This window comes from Bombina bombina, chromosome 5 (assembly GCF_027579735.1).
Source record: "Bombina bombina isolate aBomBom1 chromosome 5, aBomBom1.pri, whole genome shotgun sequence".
Taxonomy (NCBI): Eukaryota; Metazoa; Chordata; class Amphibia; order Anura; family Bombinatoridae; genus Bombina; species Bombina bombina.
The window spans coordinates 288,532,700-288,551,258 of NC_069503.1; the positions used below are offsets into that span (position 1 = coordinate 288,532,700).

The 18,559-nt window shown below is 39.6% G+C and overlaps 1 protein-coding gene across 1 annotated transcript in view; it reads left to right on the forward strand.

Moving 5' to 3' along the window:
- AKAP9 (A-kinase anchoring protein 9) overlaps positions 1–18,559 on the forward strand; it is an 894,005-nt gene that overhangs the window by 581,687 nt on the left and 293,759 nt on the right. Inside the window, exons 23-25 of the mRNA XM_053715709.1 lie at positions 51–263; positions 2,421–2,459; positions 3,758–3,990. Coding sequence (XP_053571684.1) covers positions 51–263; positions 2,421–2,459; positions 3,758–3,990 — 485 coding nt within the window. The remainder of the gene's footprint in view (positions 1–50; positions 264–2,420; positions 2,460–3,757; positions 3,991–18,559) is intronic.

Genomic DNA, 18,559 nt, shown 5'->3' on the forward strand with positions numbered 1-18,559 from the left:
AGAGGAAAGTACATGTTGTTTTTATAGCATTGTTTCTTTGTGCTTTACAGGCCTCCTCGATGGATATACAGAAGAGAGAGTCTTTCTTGAAAAGCAAATGCAGGAAAAAACAGATCTTATCAGGCATCTTGAACAGGAGCTTCTAAGTACAGGTAACAGATTACAGGAATTTGAGCAGGAACGACAGCAAATTCAAGAGGAAAGGGAGTTGCTCTCCCGACAGAAAAATGCTTTAAAGGCTGATGCATCACCTGCTGAGCAACGTATGTATCTTTATAATGGTTTTTATTATATTTTGTGTCATTGATTGTGTCTCATGCATAACCACATGTTCAAAGATTATTACAGGGCGGTGTCATTCTATAATAATCTGACACTGTTAGACACCTAACGACTCACATAATGATACATTACTTTCTGTTGATATTTACAGCACAGAATAATTGCATTACATAAATGCAGAGTCAAGTTTGCTTAAAGGGACATAATACTCATATGCTAAATCACTTGAAACGTATGCAGTATAACTGTAAAAAGCTGACAGGAAAATATCACCTGAGCATCTCTATGTAAAAAAGGAAGATATTTTACCTCACAATCTCCTCAGCTCAGCAGAGTAAGTTCTGTGTAAAAAGTTATACTCAGCTGCTCCCAGCTGCAGGTAAAAAAAAATAAAAAATGAAGAAATGAACAGCAGCCAATCAGCATCAGCAGTGCTGAGGTCATGAACTTTTACTGTGATCTCATGAGATTTGACTTAACTCTCATGAGATTTCATAGTAAGCTTCCTTTACCTGATTGGTGAAATAATATGAGAGTTCACGAGGCTCATCCTTTCAGCTGTCCTAGGACAGACATACTAAAATGCTGCTTAGAAATCCTTTACAATGGGAGGTGGCTACTGAGGAACTTTTGAGGTAAAATATCTTTCTTTTTTACATAGAGATGTTCAGGAGATATTTTCTAGTCAGCTTTTTACAGCTATGCTGCATCACTTTCAAGTGTTTAAACATTTGGGTATTATCATTATTATGGTCCTTTTAAATTAAAGAAATGACATCACCTTGGTGTCTTTAAAATGTAATTGTAAATTGTCATGTCATGCTGGCGTTTCAAACTTTTATAGATTAACTTAATTTGATCCTGTGCTACAGTTCAAAGAATTATACAGATATGACTGAGTTGTAAAGCAACACATATTACATATGTTTGTTTATATTGTTGACATTATGGTTTTTTTTTAGCATTAATGTATTATTTCTTTGGTTAAAAACAACAGATGATACTGTTTTTTTTTAACTGTGTTATATTTCTAAACATATGAATAGATTTTGACAATACATTTTTAATTTGATACAAATACGCAAAAAAAAAAGTAAGTTACCTTAGGAAGTTACCAGTGTAATTATTGACCAAAGGAGACAGCAGGAACGTATTTTATGACAAATGAAGCAAATTTATATTCATGCTATTCATTTGTACTGTCTCTTCATTTTTGTAAATTGTTTTGCTATGAATTTGTGGGTAATTAATATATATTTAAAAGTAGATTTTTTTTTTATTAACACCTTAAAGAAATATTGGTAAAGACTTGATTTGAATAAAGAATGATGAGAAAATAAGTTGTAAAAAATCATTCTTTAAAAACCTTTTTAGTGACAAAGACAATGTTTTGCTGTAGATTTAGAATCCACTCCCTTTAAGACGGCACCCTCTGCTTTATCATAGTGAACTATTTATATTATTTTTTATAACCTACTTTGCTAAGTTGATAGACCTGTCAAATATCTAATGCTTGGAGGTCTGGTAACCTCAATATTCTCTGTTTTGTTTGTAAGTCAAATTATTTTGTGCAGTGTCTTCGGGGGGAGGGGTCTTTCTGATTTTTAAGTCTGTACATCACTTAATATAAAATAGATTTGCCAGTTCTGTTCTTATATCATAAATTAATTAGCTGCACATTTTACAAAAAAAGAGACATTGTGGTTTGTTTCTTTTTGCTTAGATGGAAAAAAGAATCATTCTTTTATTTTGTATATTTATTTATTTACTACACCCCATAGACGTTTGTTTTGTTCTTGTACTTGATTTTGCTTTTTTTAATATACATATAAAAAAATATGAACAATTTTCCAAGAACATCATCCAGAACAGGTAAGGGAGCATACAAGGCAAGTAGATGGTCACGTATAAATCTGCTGGTGCAATCATTCGTTTGCTGGAGTTTTTCTGGGTCTGTAGCATTAAACACCCCTCCCTTATCACTAAATGGTTTGCTTGGTTGTCATCATTTTGCTTTTTGTCATAATTCAGCCATATTGTTACTCAGCTGCTCTAGCATTTCCGTATTGTCACATGTCTAGAACACTGTGGAAGGCATGTCAATTACTCTGCCATTGTTTTGTTTTCTGTTCTCCTAGGCTTAGTAGATGCTGCAGTCGATGCAGCTCCCAAAGAAGGTGTGTTTGTATCCCGCATGGCCAGTGTTAATTGGGTGGAAATTACACAGATTTGATATGGATTAATCAATGGCTTTTGGGCTTCTGCGTTTTGATTTTCCTCTAACATCTATTAACTCGCACTGCTTTATAAATTCTTCTGATTTACTTCTTCTTTCATTATCCTTTTAGTCCCTTTAAACAAGGAACGGTAGTCTGGGATTTCCTATTCTTTTCTGTGCACTGTTACTAACATGCAAATCCATAAATATGAATAACCATCATCTTATCAATTAAAAATATAACCACAGACACAAAAAAATTATTTTTTGTTTCCGTTTCTTTGTGGTGAAATTGAAATTTATACTTTTAATTAGTCTTTAATGTATTGTTACCTAATTATTTATTTAGTAAATGTTGCCTTGCTTTTAAGATGATGGTATGAGGCAGGAAATAGCGACAAGAAAATTGCGTTTTGCATCTTTGTGATTTTCTTTCATTTGCCTATTTCTCATTAATCATCTTTGTGAAGGTTCTCTTTCCCTGTAACAACACAAGGTGAAAGTTTGCAGTTCATAAAGCATAAAGGCTTTATATATTTATTTACACCCGGTGGACTGGGTGAAAGAGAGTATGATTTTGTCCACAAGATTGTTAAGAAAAATATTGGATTTATATAATTGACATTGTACAAGTTGTATATTTTTAATTTCATATAATTTACCTTTATCACATATAGTCTCAAAACACTTTTATAGATGGCCATTTATTTGATATACATGCCACATGTCAGTTATTGAATAACTTAAATCGCACCGAAATAAAATGGCATCAATATAATATAAAACATTTTTATTTGAATTTATATATGTATTAAGTTTAAAATACTTTTAAATAACTTTGTGCTTGTGTGTTTTTACAATTATAAATTGAAACAGAATACTACATTAAGATTGGATCAAAGCAAAAATCAGTATTTTCACCCTGTGGAGGTGTAATCGTATTGTAATTTAAAATATAATGAACAAATATCAGGGAGTTTACATTTTCCACATCTACAGTGGATTGTAATCCTGCCATTAATTTTCTACAAAGTATAAATTTGTCATGCTGTTATAATTGAATTTAAAAAAAATTATATATTTTTTTTTTATTAAAGCCAGTTTTTAGATGTATAACAAAAAATCCAACATCTTTATGTTTATAATTTTATAAAATCCAATATATTTCTCAACTTGTGAGCATCTAATCTTTTAGAGAATCAAAGACCTACAGAAAATCTTATGTTCTAAATCTCATGTAATCTTGTCCATAAACAGAATTGTTAGAGGAGACTGAGAAGCTCTTGAATGAAAAAATAGAGGTTCAGCGACAAGCTGAAAAGGACTCATGTGACCTCCACAAGCACATGAAGGTGATAGAAGCTGAACTAGAGGAACAAATGAATCGATATCTGGAACTGGAACAGGAGAAGAATGCACATTTAGAAGACCTCCGACAAAAAAATCTGGCATTGGAGAAACAACTTGATAAAACACGCAAGTTTTTAGATGTGAGTGGGAGGAAAATGTGTGAGGGTTCCACGATAATTACAATCATATTATAAAACTTTATTACATGTTTTATTCAATTGTGACTTCTACATGAAACTGTAATGTATTCATAATGACTTGTTATACCTGCTGCAGAGTATTAAATGTATGGGAAATTGTTCCTTCATATATATATCTATATTTCAAATAAAAAAAGAAAGGTAAAGGAGCATTTAAAGGGACATGAAACAAATTTTTTTTCGTGATTCAGATTGTCTAATTTGCTTCATTCTCTTCATATCCTTTGTTGAAAGGCATGCCTAGGTTGGCTCAGGAGCTAGATGCTGATTGGTGGCTACACATAAAAGCCTCTTGTCATTGGTTCACCAGATGTGTTCCGCTAGCTGCTCATTTGACAAAGGATACCAAGAGAATGAAACAAATTTGATAATGGAAGCAAATTGGAAAATTGTTTAATATGACATGTTCTATGTCTCTTGGGGCTTCATGTACCTTTTAAATAAGTTTAGTTTTTTTCTTTGTGCTGAAGGGACATATATTTTCCAGTTTTATTACGCCAGAAAATTGTCATGTCTGTGATTTAGTGCCCCTTTAAAGCATGAAACAGGTTTGACAGTTTTCTTCATTGTGTGTGATCTTTTGTTTTTACAGTGACAGGTCCTAAATTCTTATGTTTTAAATACACATAAACAATCCTTGGTCACTGGTGCTACTTCAAGGAGATATGTGAATGATATCAAACATGATGTAAGACATTGCATCTCTTAAAGGGACATGAAACCCAGATTTTTTCTTTCATGATTCAAATAGAGCATACAGGGGTCAACTACAATCCTCTACAAAAAAGTATCTTATCATTTTCTTAAGAAAATCACCATTAAAGTCTGAGGATTTTTGTAGATATGTTCTGCCTCACTTTTGAAAGTCTAATCTTTACTTTACCTTTCCTTTAACAACAATGTTGATGTATGTGACAGATCTGACAGTCAGCTGTGGACTTAATAATACTTACAGAAATATTGTCTTCCCATAAAGAGGTGGATCATTGTCCTCTACTGTTTATTAATCACTTATTTATCTAATGTATATAATCTGTTTGATAGTGTTTAACCCCGTTACTTCCGGGAATTCCAGAGTAGAATTTGCCCAAAATACCTGAGAATTTTTAGCATTTTTGCTATCACTCCATTTAAACAGAAATAGAGCCTTTGGGTTTTTTTTTTGGTTTTTTTATTTACCTATCAAAACTATATATCTTTTTTAAGTAGTCAACCCAAGGTATTGACCTAGGCCTATTTTAGTATATTTCATGCCGAAAAGTAAATAATACCTGTGCACTTTTTTATGGACTAGACAACAGTTAAAGGGCCATAATACCCAAATGTTTAAACACTTGAAAGTGATGCAGTATAGCTGTAAAAAGCTGACTAGAAAATATCTCCTGAACATCTCTATGTAAAAAAGAAAGATATTTTATCTCAAAAGTTCCTCAGTAGCCAGCTCCCATTGTAAAGGATTTCTAAGCAGCATTTTAGTGTGTCTGTCCTGGGACAGCTGAAAGGATGAGCCTCGTGAACTCTCATATTATTTCACCAATCAGGTAAAGGAAGCTTACTATGAAATCTCATGAGAGTTAAGTCAAATCTCATGAGATCACAGTAAGAGTTCATGACCTCAGCACTGCTGATGCTGATTGGCTGCTGTTCATTTCTTCATTTTTTTATTTTTTTTTTACCTGCAGCTGGGAGCAGCTAAGTATAACTTTTTACACAGAACTTACTCTGCAGAGCTGAGGAAATTGTGAGGTAAAATATCTTCCTTTTTTACATAGAGATGCTCAGGTGATATTTTCCGGTCAGCTTTTTACAGTTATACTGCATCAGTTTCAAGTGATTTAGCATATGAGTATTATGTCCCTTTAATATGTGGAATCCCTTCCAAATTCCACAAGCTAAATTTTTTTTTTTATCAATAATAGAAACTGTTGCGCAAAAACGTGTTAATGCTGAAACTCCTGAAAAATGTAATTAAATGTATTTTATAAAATATGTGCATACGGCGTGTCTTCAGGCGGCACCTTGAATGGTTGCAAAATTGGTTGCTGCATGGGGAGAACTGATAAATTGTCAAATATTAGTTGTCTATGAAGCCATTTCATCTGCATATATTACTGAGTGGATTCTATACACTCAGCTGAACATTTTGATACCACAAATGTGCTGACTTCCACACCAGAAAACTAATCTGAAGCGTTGAGGCCTGCGGCTACCCTTGTGGAGGATCTCAACACCCCCCCGCAAGTAATAAACCGGGGTATGAGCGGCTTCTATGCTGCTATGAAACTGTTTCACTGATCATTTCAAGAGTTACTTAAATATAGACACTCGTCTAATTACTGGATATAAGCTACAACTTTTTACGGTCGCACTACAGGACACTGCTAATATGGAGGCGGTTGCTAGATGGGAAACTTCCATAACATAAGTGATTGTCGAATACTTTGAGGAATTGGAGCATGACCTGTCCTTAATCCTATTGCGCCTCAAGATCACAGCCAAACTACCTCTGCAGGACTGTAGTACAGACAACGTCCCTGGGCTGGAAACAGAGAAATATAGTGGCTCACATTCCAACTTGAGAGGAGGCGGTCAGGAGAAACCTGAAGTCCCGACAGATGACACCACTTCTACCGCCTCTATCGTGAACCAAACAAGCAACTTGCCTGGACAGTCGTGCTGGGCTGCCATAGAATGCACAACGGGCTCTCTGGGCGATCGGACTGCATACACTCTTTCACGCGAGTTCCGCGAAACTAAGAGGCCCCTACAGGACCATTTTGACAACGGCAGCCTTATTTCCCTGCAATGCCTTCCAGATGACCACAGCGCTGCTAAAATTGGCCCGGGAGAACAAGTCGCAGTGGGTTTTTATCTATCGCACCCCACAACAATGGAGCCTGCTGAGCATACTGAGAGGGGGGAAGTCTGGTTACTATGTTTTCTCCAGCCTGCAGTGCCTTTCTTAGATCGCGGGTCTGACCCCCTCAAGCTTTCAGGTGGTACAACGCCCCCAAACACCTACCGGCGTAACTTTTTCTGGCAAGGACATGAAAGTTTGGCGAGTCGTAGAGGAGTGGGCTAAAATTTATCTACATCAAGAACCCGTTCAACCCTCGGTTATATGTGAGACTATCATTTACCTTACTTTGGTCCCAATCAATGACGTTCCGCTGAGATTGAAAATCTGCCGATCTGAGACCCTTCTGGGTTCGGTACTAAGGGACCTGGATATTACTTTGGCCGGCTGTATGCCCAGTTTCCATTAAGGGGACAACCAATTACAGTTTCCTAGCAATTACACTCTTAAATAACTTTCAATCTGGTGCATTGTTATATATCTTTGTGTTGCTCTTTTTACAGTTTTCTCCCAATACATATTTTACTGCAATGCTTATTCTATATTAGGGTAGGTATATCCTACAAGTACACATCAACACTTGCCCCATAATCCGCAATCTAAGTGGCGCATAGATAGATTAAGAAGTGGTACTCCCATCTAGATAGATTACTACCACAACTGTTCAGTGTGAATATGTCTACCACTCATCCCCCCCTTTTTTTTATATATTTTTATATATTTCTCTTATAAGATGTATCGAGTCCACGGATTCATCCTTACTTGTGGGATATTCTCCTTCCCTACAGGAAGTGGCAGAGAGAGCACCCACAGCAGAGCTGTCTATATAGCTCCCCCCTTAGCTCCACCCCCCAGTCATTCTCTCTGCCTGCTTAACTGCTAGGAAGGGCAAAGAGCTATGTGATGACTATAATGTTAGTATTTTATTTCTCAAGCAAAAGTTTATTATTTTAAATGGTACTGGTGTGTACTATTTACTCTCTGGCAGAAAAGGGATGAAGATTTCTGCAAGGAGGATTATGATCTTAGCACTTTGTAACTAAGATCCACTGCTGTTCTCACAAGGCCTGAAAAGTACTGGAAAACTTCAGTTGGGAGAACAGTTTGCAGGCTAAGCTGCATATGAGGTATGTTCAGTCTATATTTTTCTAGACAGACTGTGTTAATTCTAGAAAAGGCTGGCAATATCCCCATGAGGGAAGGGTAAGCTGTATTCAGACATTTTAATAGGAATTTCAGCTTGCTTGAAGGGCTCATTAGTTACTGGTGACACTGTTAAGAAAAAACGTTTTGTTTATTGATGCAATTATAACGTTTTCTGAAGGGACTAAAGGGCTGGTGACACTGTTAGGAAAAAACGTTTTGTTTATTGATGCATTTATAACGTTTTTTGAAGGGACTAAAGGGGTCATTGTGGCTTGGTTTTGAGTTTTGTAACTCACATGGTTAATTAAGAGACACTCTGGTGTTTCTCTGATAGGCCTCAAAACATTGAGTTAGGTGGGAGGGGCCTATTTTCGCACCTCAGTTGCGCAGTTTCCTTTCCTCTGAGACATATCACTGCTTCTCCTGAGTTTCCTGCTGTGAGGGCTGTTAAAGAAGTTTTTTTTCCTCACAAATTGTTCTGAAGGGCAGGTAGGAGCCACAGCAGAGCTGTGGCAAGGTGCTGAAAGTCTTTTTTACTGGGTTTAACGTTTTTTCAATACGTTTTTGCCATTAAGGGGTTAATTGTTTATTTGCATAGCTGTGCAAAGTTACTAAGTCTTTATAATGCTACTGTAAAAATTTTGTTAAGTTTACTGCTTTTTTACACTGTTTTGCAGAACTGGTGCAGCTTTTTTTCTCTTAAAGGCACAGTACCGTTTTATTTCTAAGTATTTTTTACTTTGATTACAGTGTTTTCCAAGCTTGCTTGTTACATTACTAGCCTGTTTAACATGTCTGACACCAAGGAAAATCCTTGTTTAATATGTTTGGAAGCCATTGTGGAACCCCCTCTTAGAATGTGTCCCAATTGTACTGATATGTCTATAAACTATAAAGAACATATATTAGCACTTAAAAATAGAGCAATAGATGATTCTCAGTCAGAAGTAAATGAGGGTTCGCCATCTAGCTCTCCCCAAATGTCACAACCAGTAACGCCTGCACAAGTGACGCCAAGTACCTCTAGTGCGTCAAATTCTTTTACTTTACAAGACATGGCCACAGTTATGAATACAACCCTCACAGAGGTTTTATCTAAACTGCCTGGTTTACAAGGAAAGCGGGACAGCTTTGGGTTTAGAAAAAATGCTGAGCCATCTGACGCTTTAGTAGCCGTATCTGATATGCCCTCACAATGCTCTGAAGTAGGGGTGAGGGATTTGTTATCTGAGGGAGAAATTTCTGATTCAGGAAAGACGCTTCCTCAGACATATTCTGATATGACGTCCTTTAAATTTAAGCTTGAACACCTCCGCTTATTGCTCAGGGAGGTATTAGCGACTCTAGATGATTGTGACCCTATAGTGGTTCCAGAGAAATTGTGTAAAATGGATAAATACTTAGAGGTTCCTGTTTACACTGATGTTTTTCCAGTCCCTAAGAGGATTGTGAATATTATTACTAAGCAGTGGGATAGACCAGATATTCCGTTCTCTCCCCCTCCTGTGGCAGACAGTTCCTAAGGTGGAGGGAGCTATTTCTACTCTGTCTAAGCTTACAACTATACCTATCGAAGACAGTTGTGCTTTCAAAGATCCTATGGATAAAAAATTAGAGGGTCTCCTGAAGAAAATTTTTGTTCATCAGGGTTTTTCTCTCCAACCTATTGCGTGCATTGTTCCTGTAACTACTGCAGCTGCTTTCTGGTTTGAGGCTCTAGAAGAGGCTCTTCAGATGGAGACTCCATTAGAAGAGATTATGGACAGAATCAAGGCCCTTAAGTTGGCTAATTCTTTTATTACAGATGCCGCTTTTCAGCTGGCTAAATTAGCGGCAAAGAATTCAGGTTTTGCCATTTTAGCACGCAGGGCGTTATGGCTTAAGTCCTGGTCTGCTGATGTGTCATCTAAATCTAAACTTTTGAACATCCCTTTCAAAGGAAAGACCCTATTCTGGCCTGAACTGAAAGAAATTATTTCAGACATCACTGGAGGGAAAGGTCATGCCCTTCCTCAGGATAGATCAAACAAAATAATTTTCGTTCCTTTCGGAACTTCAAGAGTGGTTCCGTTTCAGCTTCCTCTGCTACAAAGCAAGAGGGGAATTTTGCCCAATCCAAGTCAGTCTGGAGACCTAACCAGGCTTGGAACAAGGGTAAACAGGCCAAAAAGCCTGCAGCTGCCTCTAAGACAGCATGAAGGGGTAGCCCCCGATTCGGGACCGGATCTAGTAGGGGCAGACTCTCTTCGCTCAGGTTTGGGCAAGAGATGTTCACGATCCCTGGGCTTTAGAAATTGTGTCCCAAGGATATCTTCTGGAATTCAAAGACTCCCTTCCAAGGGGGAGATTTCATATTTCTCGATTGTCTGTAAACCAGACAAAGAGAGAGGCGTTCTTACGCCGTGTAGAAGATCTTCTTACCATGCGGGTGATCCGCCCAGTCCCAAAAGAGGAACAGGGGCTAGGGTTCTACTCAAACCTGTTTGTGGTTCCCAAAAAAGAGGGAACTTTCAGACCTATCTTGGATCTCAAAATTCTAAACAAGTTCCTCAAAGTTCCATCATTCAAGATGGAAACCATTCAGACTATTCTACCTCTGATCCAGGAAGGTCAATATGACTACCGTGGACTTAAAGGATGCGTATCTTCACATCCCTATTCACAGAAATCTTCATCAATTTCTCAGATTTGCCTTTCTAGACAGGCATTACCAGTTTGTGGCTCTTCCCTTCGGGTTAGCCACGGCTCCAAGAATTTTCACAAAGGTGCTAGGGTCCCTTCTGGCGGTTCTACGACCTTGGGGCATAGCAGTGGCGCCTTATCTAGACAACATCTTAATCCAGGCGTCGACTTTTCAGCTAGCCAAGTCTCACACGGACATTGTGTTGGCTTTTCTGAGATCTCACGGGTGGAAGGTGAACATAAAAAAGAGTTCTCTCTTCCCTCTTACAAGAGTTTCCTTTCTAGGGACTCTGATAGATTCGGTAGAAATTAAAATATTTCTGACGGAGGTCAGAAAATCAAAACTCTTAACCACTTGCCGAACTCTTCATTCCATTCCTTGGCCATCTGTGGCTCAGTGTATGGAGGTAATCGGACTCATGGTAGCGGCAATGGAATTAGTTCCTTTTGCCCGCCTACACCTCAGACCACTGCAACTATGCATGCTCAAACAGTGGAATGGGGATTATGCAGATTTATCTCCTCAACTGCATCTGGACCAGGAGACCAGAGATTCTCTTCTCTGGTGGTTGTCTCAGGACCACCTGTCTCAGGGAATGTACTTCCACAGGCCAGAGTGGCTCATTGTAACAACAGATGCCAGCCTGCTAGGCTGGGGTGCAGTCTGGAACTCCCTGAAAGCACAGGGCTTATGGTCTCGGGAGGAATTTCTTCTTCCGATAAACATCCTAGAACTGAGAGCGATATTCAAGGCGCTTCAGGCGTGGCCTCAGCTTGCTGCAGCCAAATTCATCAGGTTTCAGTCGGACAACATCACGACTGTAGCTTATATCAATCATCAAGGAGGAACAAGGAGTTCTCTAGCGATGATGGAGGTAACCAAAATAATCCGATAGGCAGAGGATCACTCTTGCCATCTCTCAGCAATCCACATTCCAGGAGTAGAGAACTGTGAGGCGGATTTTCTAAGTCGTCAGACTTTTCATCCTGGGGAGGTATTTGCTCAGCTTATTCAGCTATGGGGCACACCAGAATTGGATCTGATGGCGTCGCGTCAGAATGCCAAACTTCCTCGTTTCGGGTCCAGGTCCCGGGATCCCAAGGCGGTACTGATAGATGCTCTAGCAGTACCTTGGTCCTTCAATCTGGCCTACGTATTTCCACCGCTTTCTCTCCTCCCTCGTCTGGTTGCCAGAATCAAGCAGGAGAGAGCTTCGGTGATTCTGATAGCACCTGCGTGGCCACGCAGGTCTTGGTATGCAGACCTAGTGGGCATGTCCTCAGTTCCACTGTGGACCCTGCCAATGAGGCGGGACCTTCTAATCCAAGGTCCGTTCTCGCAATCAAATCTAGTTTCTCTGCATCTGACTGCTTGGAGATTGAACGCCTAATTCTATCAAACCGTGGGTTCTCTGAGTCGGTCATTGATACCCTGATTCAGGCTAGAAAACCTGTCACCAGGAAGATGTATCATAAGATTTGGCGCAAATATCTTTATTGGTGTGAATCCAAAGGTTACTCGTGGAGTAAGATTAGGATTCCTAGAATATTGTCTTTTCTCCAAGAAGGTTTGGAGAAGGGATTATCAGCTAGTTCTCTAAAAGGACAAATATCTGCTTTGTCTATTCTACTACACAAACGTCTGGCAGATGTTCCAGACGTTCAAACTTTTAGTCAGGCTTTGGTCAGAATTAAGCCTGTATTTAAGCCTGTTGCTCCGCCTTGGAGCCTAAACTTAGTCCTTAGAGTTCTTCAATGGGTTCCGTTTGAACCTATGCATTCCATAGATATTAAGCTTCTATCTTGGAAAGTTTTGTTCTTAGTTGCTATCTCTTCGGCTCGAAGAGTTTCTAAGCTATCTGCTTTACAGTGTGATTCCCCTTATCTTATTTTCCATGCAGATAAGGTGGTTTTGCGTACCAAACCTGGTTTTCTTCCTAAGGTTGTTTCTAATAAGCATATCAATCAAGAGATTGTTGTTCCTTCTCTATGTCCTAATCCTTCATCAAAGAAGGAACGTCTGTTGCACAATCTTGATATGGTTCGTGCTTTAAAGTTCTACTTACAAGCAACCAAAGATTTCCGTCAAACATCTTCATTGTTTGTTGTTTATTCTGGTCAGTGGAGAGGCCAAAAGGCAACGGCTACCTCTCTTTCCTTTTGGCTGAAAAGCATCATCCGTTTGGCCTATGAGACTGCTGGACAGCAGCCTCCTGAAAGACTTACTGCTCATTCTACTAGAGCTGTGGCTTCCACATGGTCTTTTAAAAATGAGGCTTCTGTTGAACAGATTTGTAAGGCGGCGACTTGGTCTTCGCTTCATACTTTTTCCAAATTTTACAAATTTGATGCTTTTGCTTCTTCGGAGGCTATTTTTGGGAGAAAGGTTCTACAAGCAGTGGTGCCTTCCGTTTAAGGTCCCTGTCTTGTCCCTCCCTTTATCCGTGTCCTAAAGCTTTGGTATTGGTATCCCACAAGTAAGGATGAATCCGTGGACTCGATACATCTTACAAGAGAAAACATAATTTATGCTTACCTGATAAATTTATTTCTCTTGTGATGTATCGAGTCCATGGCCCGCCCTGTTTATTTAAGACAGGCATATATATTTTTATTTTTAAACTTTCAGTCACCACTGCACCCTATGGTTTCTCCTTTTTCTTCCTAGCCTTCGGTCGAATGACTGGGGGGTGGAGCTAAGGGGGGAGCTATATAGACAGCTCTGCTGTGGGTGCTCTCTCTGCCACTTCCTGTAGGGAAGGAGAATATCCCACAAGTAAGGATGAATCCGTGGACTCGATACATCACAAGAGAAATAAATTTATCAGGTAAGCATAAATTATGTTTTTATGAGCTAAGGGTGTGGATTCATTCGAGAACTGATAATGATCAGGATAAAGTGCCACATCGGAAATTAACCCTACAACCATGGGCAATTGCCTCCTGAAACACTTTTCTTATCCCTACCTTTACCTATCTGGCAAGTGACTGGCATTGATGACCTTTAATATAACCCACACTACCCCGCCGATCAGTCATTTATTTTACCTGTGAGGTTTTGTCCTAGTTCAGAGAAGTATGTTGGGTCACAATGCCTTACATTACTGAATACGCCATTCGGGGTCAGAATATAATAACTCACTTCCCATATCAATCACCAGGATCTGGGGCAGATCACAATGGTCTCACAATTCTGCTCAAAACATAGCCTGCATGAATTAATTTTCCCAATTTATACCGCTACACAGTCCTCCTACATATGGAACTATTTCTAGTACTTATATTACTTTATTTAAACCCCAGTTTATTAGTTTTATAGAAGTTTTTAGTCTACGTTTAATTGTTCTGCACCCTATCAAGTTAGAAAATAGAGACTCACTACGGGTGACCCAAGAGTGGTCTCTATATTCTCAGTAGGTGACTTCTTTAGTTACATTTATGTTTTCATATGAGGTCCAAGAGTGGCCTCCAGGGTTATCTGGAAGGCACAGCGTTTCTTTGGCATCAATTTAGTTTCATGATTTGGGTATGTAATGTCATCTAACCACACTCTGTTTAAATGACCTAGTTATTATTGGTTGGTCTTGCGAGAATACTCTTTTTGCTCAATTTGTAGGATGCACATGGTATAATATATTAATTCGTAAACCGTTCCAGCTGCAGAGAACCCAACCTGCACTGTTTTTTTATGCCGCCACTGAGTGGCTCTTCTTATGGGGATCTTAAGGTCACTGCAGGTTCTTATATTAAGGCGCCTGAAAGAAAAATAAACACAGAGGAACCCCACATGTGCAAAACGTAAAGACATAGATGTCAAGCCCTCCACATTCTACACTCACTAGGCTATTTGATGCCACAATTTCAACGCCAAATGCGGTGAATTTGTTTTACTACAACCTAAGGTATTGAACTAGGCCCATTTTGGTATATTTCATGCCACCATTTCCCTGCAAAATGCGATCATATAAAAAAAAACAACTTTGGGTTTCTCACTGATATTATTTAGATACTGCTTGTGCAATCATGACACAAATTATTGTAAAAGCTTCTCTGGGATCCCCTTTGATCAGAAATAGCAGAAAACACATGGCTTTGCCATTGTTTTTGGTAGTTAGAATGCCGCTTATTGCAGCTGCGCACCACACTTCTATTATTTCCAGCATGATTAATCAGGTTGCTTGTAAGGTTAATATTAGCTGTACACCCACTGATCCCTATCTATCCTTTTTTTTTTTTCTTTCTGCGGTGTAGTGATCCTTTTTCAACCCTCCCACCTCCCCGATCCCTCCCAAACAGCTCTCTAACCCCCCACCATGGCATCTATCTTTGGTACTGGCAGCTATCTGCCAGTACCTAATTTATAAATATTTTTCATATATATATATATATATATATATATATAATTATTATTATTTCTTCTATAAAGGTAAGACGAGTCCACGGATTTGTCCTTTACTTGTGGGATATTATCCTCCTGCTAACAGGAAGTGGCAAAGAGCACCACAGCAGAGCTGTCTATATAGCTCCTCCCTTAGCTCCACCCCCCAGTCATTCTCTTTGCCTACTCCAAGTACTAGGAAGGGTAAAGTGAAAGAGGTGATAAAATATTAGTTTTTAATTTCTTCAAGCAAGAGTTTGTTATTTTAAATGGTACCGGTGTGTACTATTTACTCTTAGGCAGCAGATGGATGAAGACTGCTGCCTGGAGGATGATGATCTTAGCATTTGTAACTAAGATCCATTGCTTTTCCCACAGAGGCTGAGGAAACTTCAGTGTGAGGAATGGTTTCGTGCTATGCAGCAGTGAGGTATGTTCAGTCATATTTTTCTGGAGAGACTGTGTATTTCAGAAAGGTTGACATTATACCCAGAAGGGTAAGGGTAAGCAGTAATCCTATAGCTAAAAGAAGGGCATTACTTAGCTTGCATATGGGGCCAATTACAAATATGGTTGACACTGAATTGCAAATGTTTGTGAGAAAATGTTTTTTGATTTGGGAGTGCTTTAATGGTTTTTGTGGGCAATAACGTTTTGGGCAACTTTATTAAGCACACATGGCTTAACTTTTGGGTCTCAGAACCCACATGGCTAGTTATAACCGCTCTGGTGCGGTTCTTTAAGGCTGTGGAGACATCAAGTGAGATGGGCGGGGCCTATTTTCGGGCCTCAGATGCGCAGTTAGTTTTATCAGCAAGCAGCAAGCTCTAACTTCTGAGGGCCCTGGTGTATGTTTTGGGCCAAATCGAACTTTTACCCCACATTTTCGATCCCTGAGGGCAGGTAGGGCCACAGCAGGGCTGTGGCAAGGTGCTGAGAGTGTTTTTTTCCGGATCTGGGCCTATTTTCAATCCGGTTTGCAAATTAAGAGGTTAATTGTTAAAAAATGTTGTGGTGCAATCTTAACTACCTATATTGTGTCTACATACAAAATTTTGAAAAATTTGGTGCATGTTTAGGCTGTTTTGCAGAACGTGTATGCTTTTTTTCTCTTAAAGGCGCAGTACCATTTTTTAAGATTATTTTTTTCACTAAATGAAGTGTTTTCATGCTTGTTTGTAGTCATTACTAGCCTGTTCAACATGTCTGACATTGAGGAAAGTCAATGTTCAATATGTTTAGAAGCCATTGTGGAACCTCCACTTAGAATGTGTCCCTCATGCACTGAAAGGTCAATAAATTATAAAGAACATATTTTAGCTACTAAAAGTATGTCGCAGGATGATTCTCAGTCAGAAGAGAATCAGGTTTTGCCATCTAATTCTCCCCAAGTGTCACAACCGTTAACGCCCGCACAAGCGACGCCAAGTACTTCTACTGCGTCTAATTCTTTCACCCTGCAAGATATGGCCGCAGTTATGAATACTACCCTGACAGAGGTTTTATCTAAGCTGCCTCGGTTGCAGGGGAAGCGCAGTAGGTCTGGTGTGAGAACAAACGCTGAGCCCTCTGACGCTTTATTAGCCATATTCGATATACCCTCACAATGTTCTGAAGTGAGGGATTTGCTGGCTGAGGGAGAGATTTCTGATTCAGGAAATATGTTCCCTCAGACAGATTCAGATAGGACGGCTTTTAAATTTAAACTAGAACACCTCCGCTTATTGCTCAGGGAGGATTTAGCGACTCTGGATGATTGTGACCCTATTGTAGTTCCAGAGAAATTGTGTAAAATGGACAGATTCCTAGAGGTTCCTGCCTATACTGATGTTTTTCTGGCCCCTAAGAGGATTTTGGAAATTGTTACTAAGGAGTGGGATAGACCAGGTATTCCGTTCGCTCCCCCTCCTACTTTTAAGAAAATGTTTCCCATATCTGACGCCGTGCAGGACTCGTGGCAGATGGTCCCTAAGGTGGAGGGAGCTATTTCTACCCTGGCTAAGCGTACAACTATACCTATCGAGGACAGTTGTGCTTTCAAAGATCCTATGGATAAAAAATTAGAGGGTCTTCTGAAGAAAATATTTGTTCACCAAGGTTTTCTTCTCCAACCTATAGCGTGCATTGTACCTGTAACTACTGCAGCGTCCTTTTGGTTTGAGGTTCTGGAAGAGGCTTTTCAGGTTGAGACCCCATTAGATGATATTCTGGATAGAATTAGGGCTCTCAAGCTAGTTAATTCTTTCATTACAGATGCTGCTTTTCAATTGGCTAAATTAGCGGCGAAGAATTCAGGTTTTGCCATTTTAGAGCGTTATGGCTTTAAGTCCTGGTCTGCTGATGTGTCATCAAAAGCTAAGCTTTTAGCCATCCCTTTCAAGTGTAAGACCCTATTCGGGCCTGAACTGAAAGAGATCATTTCAGATATCACTGGTGGGAAAGGCCATGCCCTTCCTCAGGATAAGACGAATAAGATGAGGACCAAACAAAATAATTTTCTTTCCTTTCGGAACTTCAAAGGTGGTCCCTCTACCTCTTCCCCTGCCGCAAAGCAAGAGGGGAATTTTGCTTAATCCAAGTCAGTCTGGAGACCTAACCAGACTTGGAACAAGGGTAAACAGGCCAAGAAGCCCGCTGCTGCCACCAAGACAGCATGAAGGGGTAGCCCCCGATCCGGGACCGGATCTAGTAGGGGGCAGACTTTCTCTCTTCGCTCAGGCGTGGGCAAGAGACTTCAGGACTCCTGTGCTTTAGAAATAGTAACCCAGGGGTATCTTCTAGATTTCAATGATTCTCCCCCAAGGGGGAGATTCCATCTTTCTCAATTGTCTGTAAACCAGACAAAAAGAGAGGCGTTCTTACGCTGTGTAGAAGACCTATATACCATGGGAGTGATCTGCCTAGTTCCGAAAACAGAACAGGGGCAAGGGTTCTACTCCAATCTGTTTGTGGTTCCCAAAAAAGAGGGAACCTTCAGACCAATTTTGGATTTCAAGATCCTAAACAAATTCCTCAGAGTCCCATCCTTCAAGATGGAGACCATTAGGACTATTTTGCCAATGATCCAGGAGGGTCAATATATGACCACCGTGGACTTAAAGGATGCGTATCTACACATTCCTATCCACAAAGATCATCACCAGTTCCTCAGGTTCGCCTTTTTGGACAAGCATTACCAGTTTGTGGCTCTTCCCTTCGGGTTGGCCACTGCTCCCAGTATTTTCACAAAGGTGCTAGGGTCCCTTCTGGCGGTTCTAAGGCCGCGGGGCATAGATGTGGCGCCTTATCTGGACGATATCTTAATCCAGGCGTCAACTTTCCAACTAGCCAAGTCTCACACGGACATCGTGGTGGCTTTTCTAAGATCTCACGGGTGGAAGGTTAACGTACAAAAGAGTTCACTTATCCCTCTCACAAGAGTTCCTTTCCTGGGAACTCTGATAGAT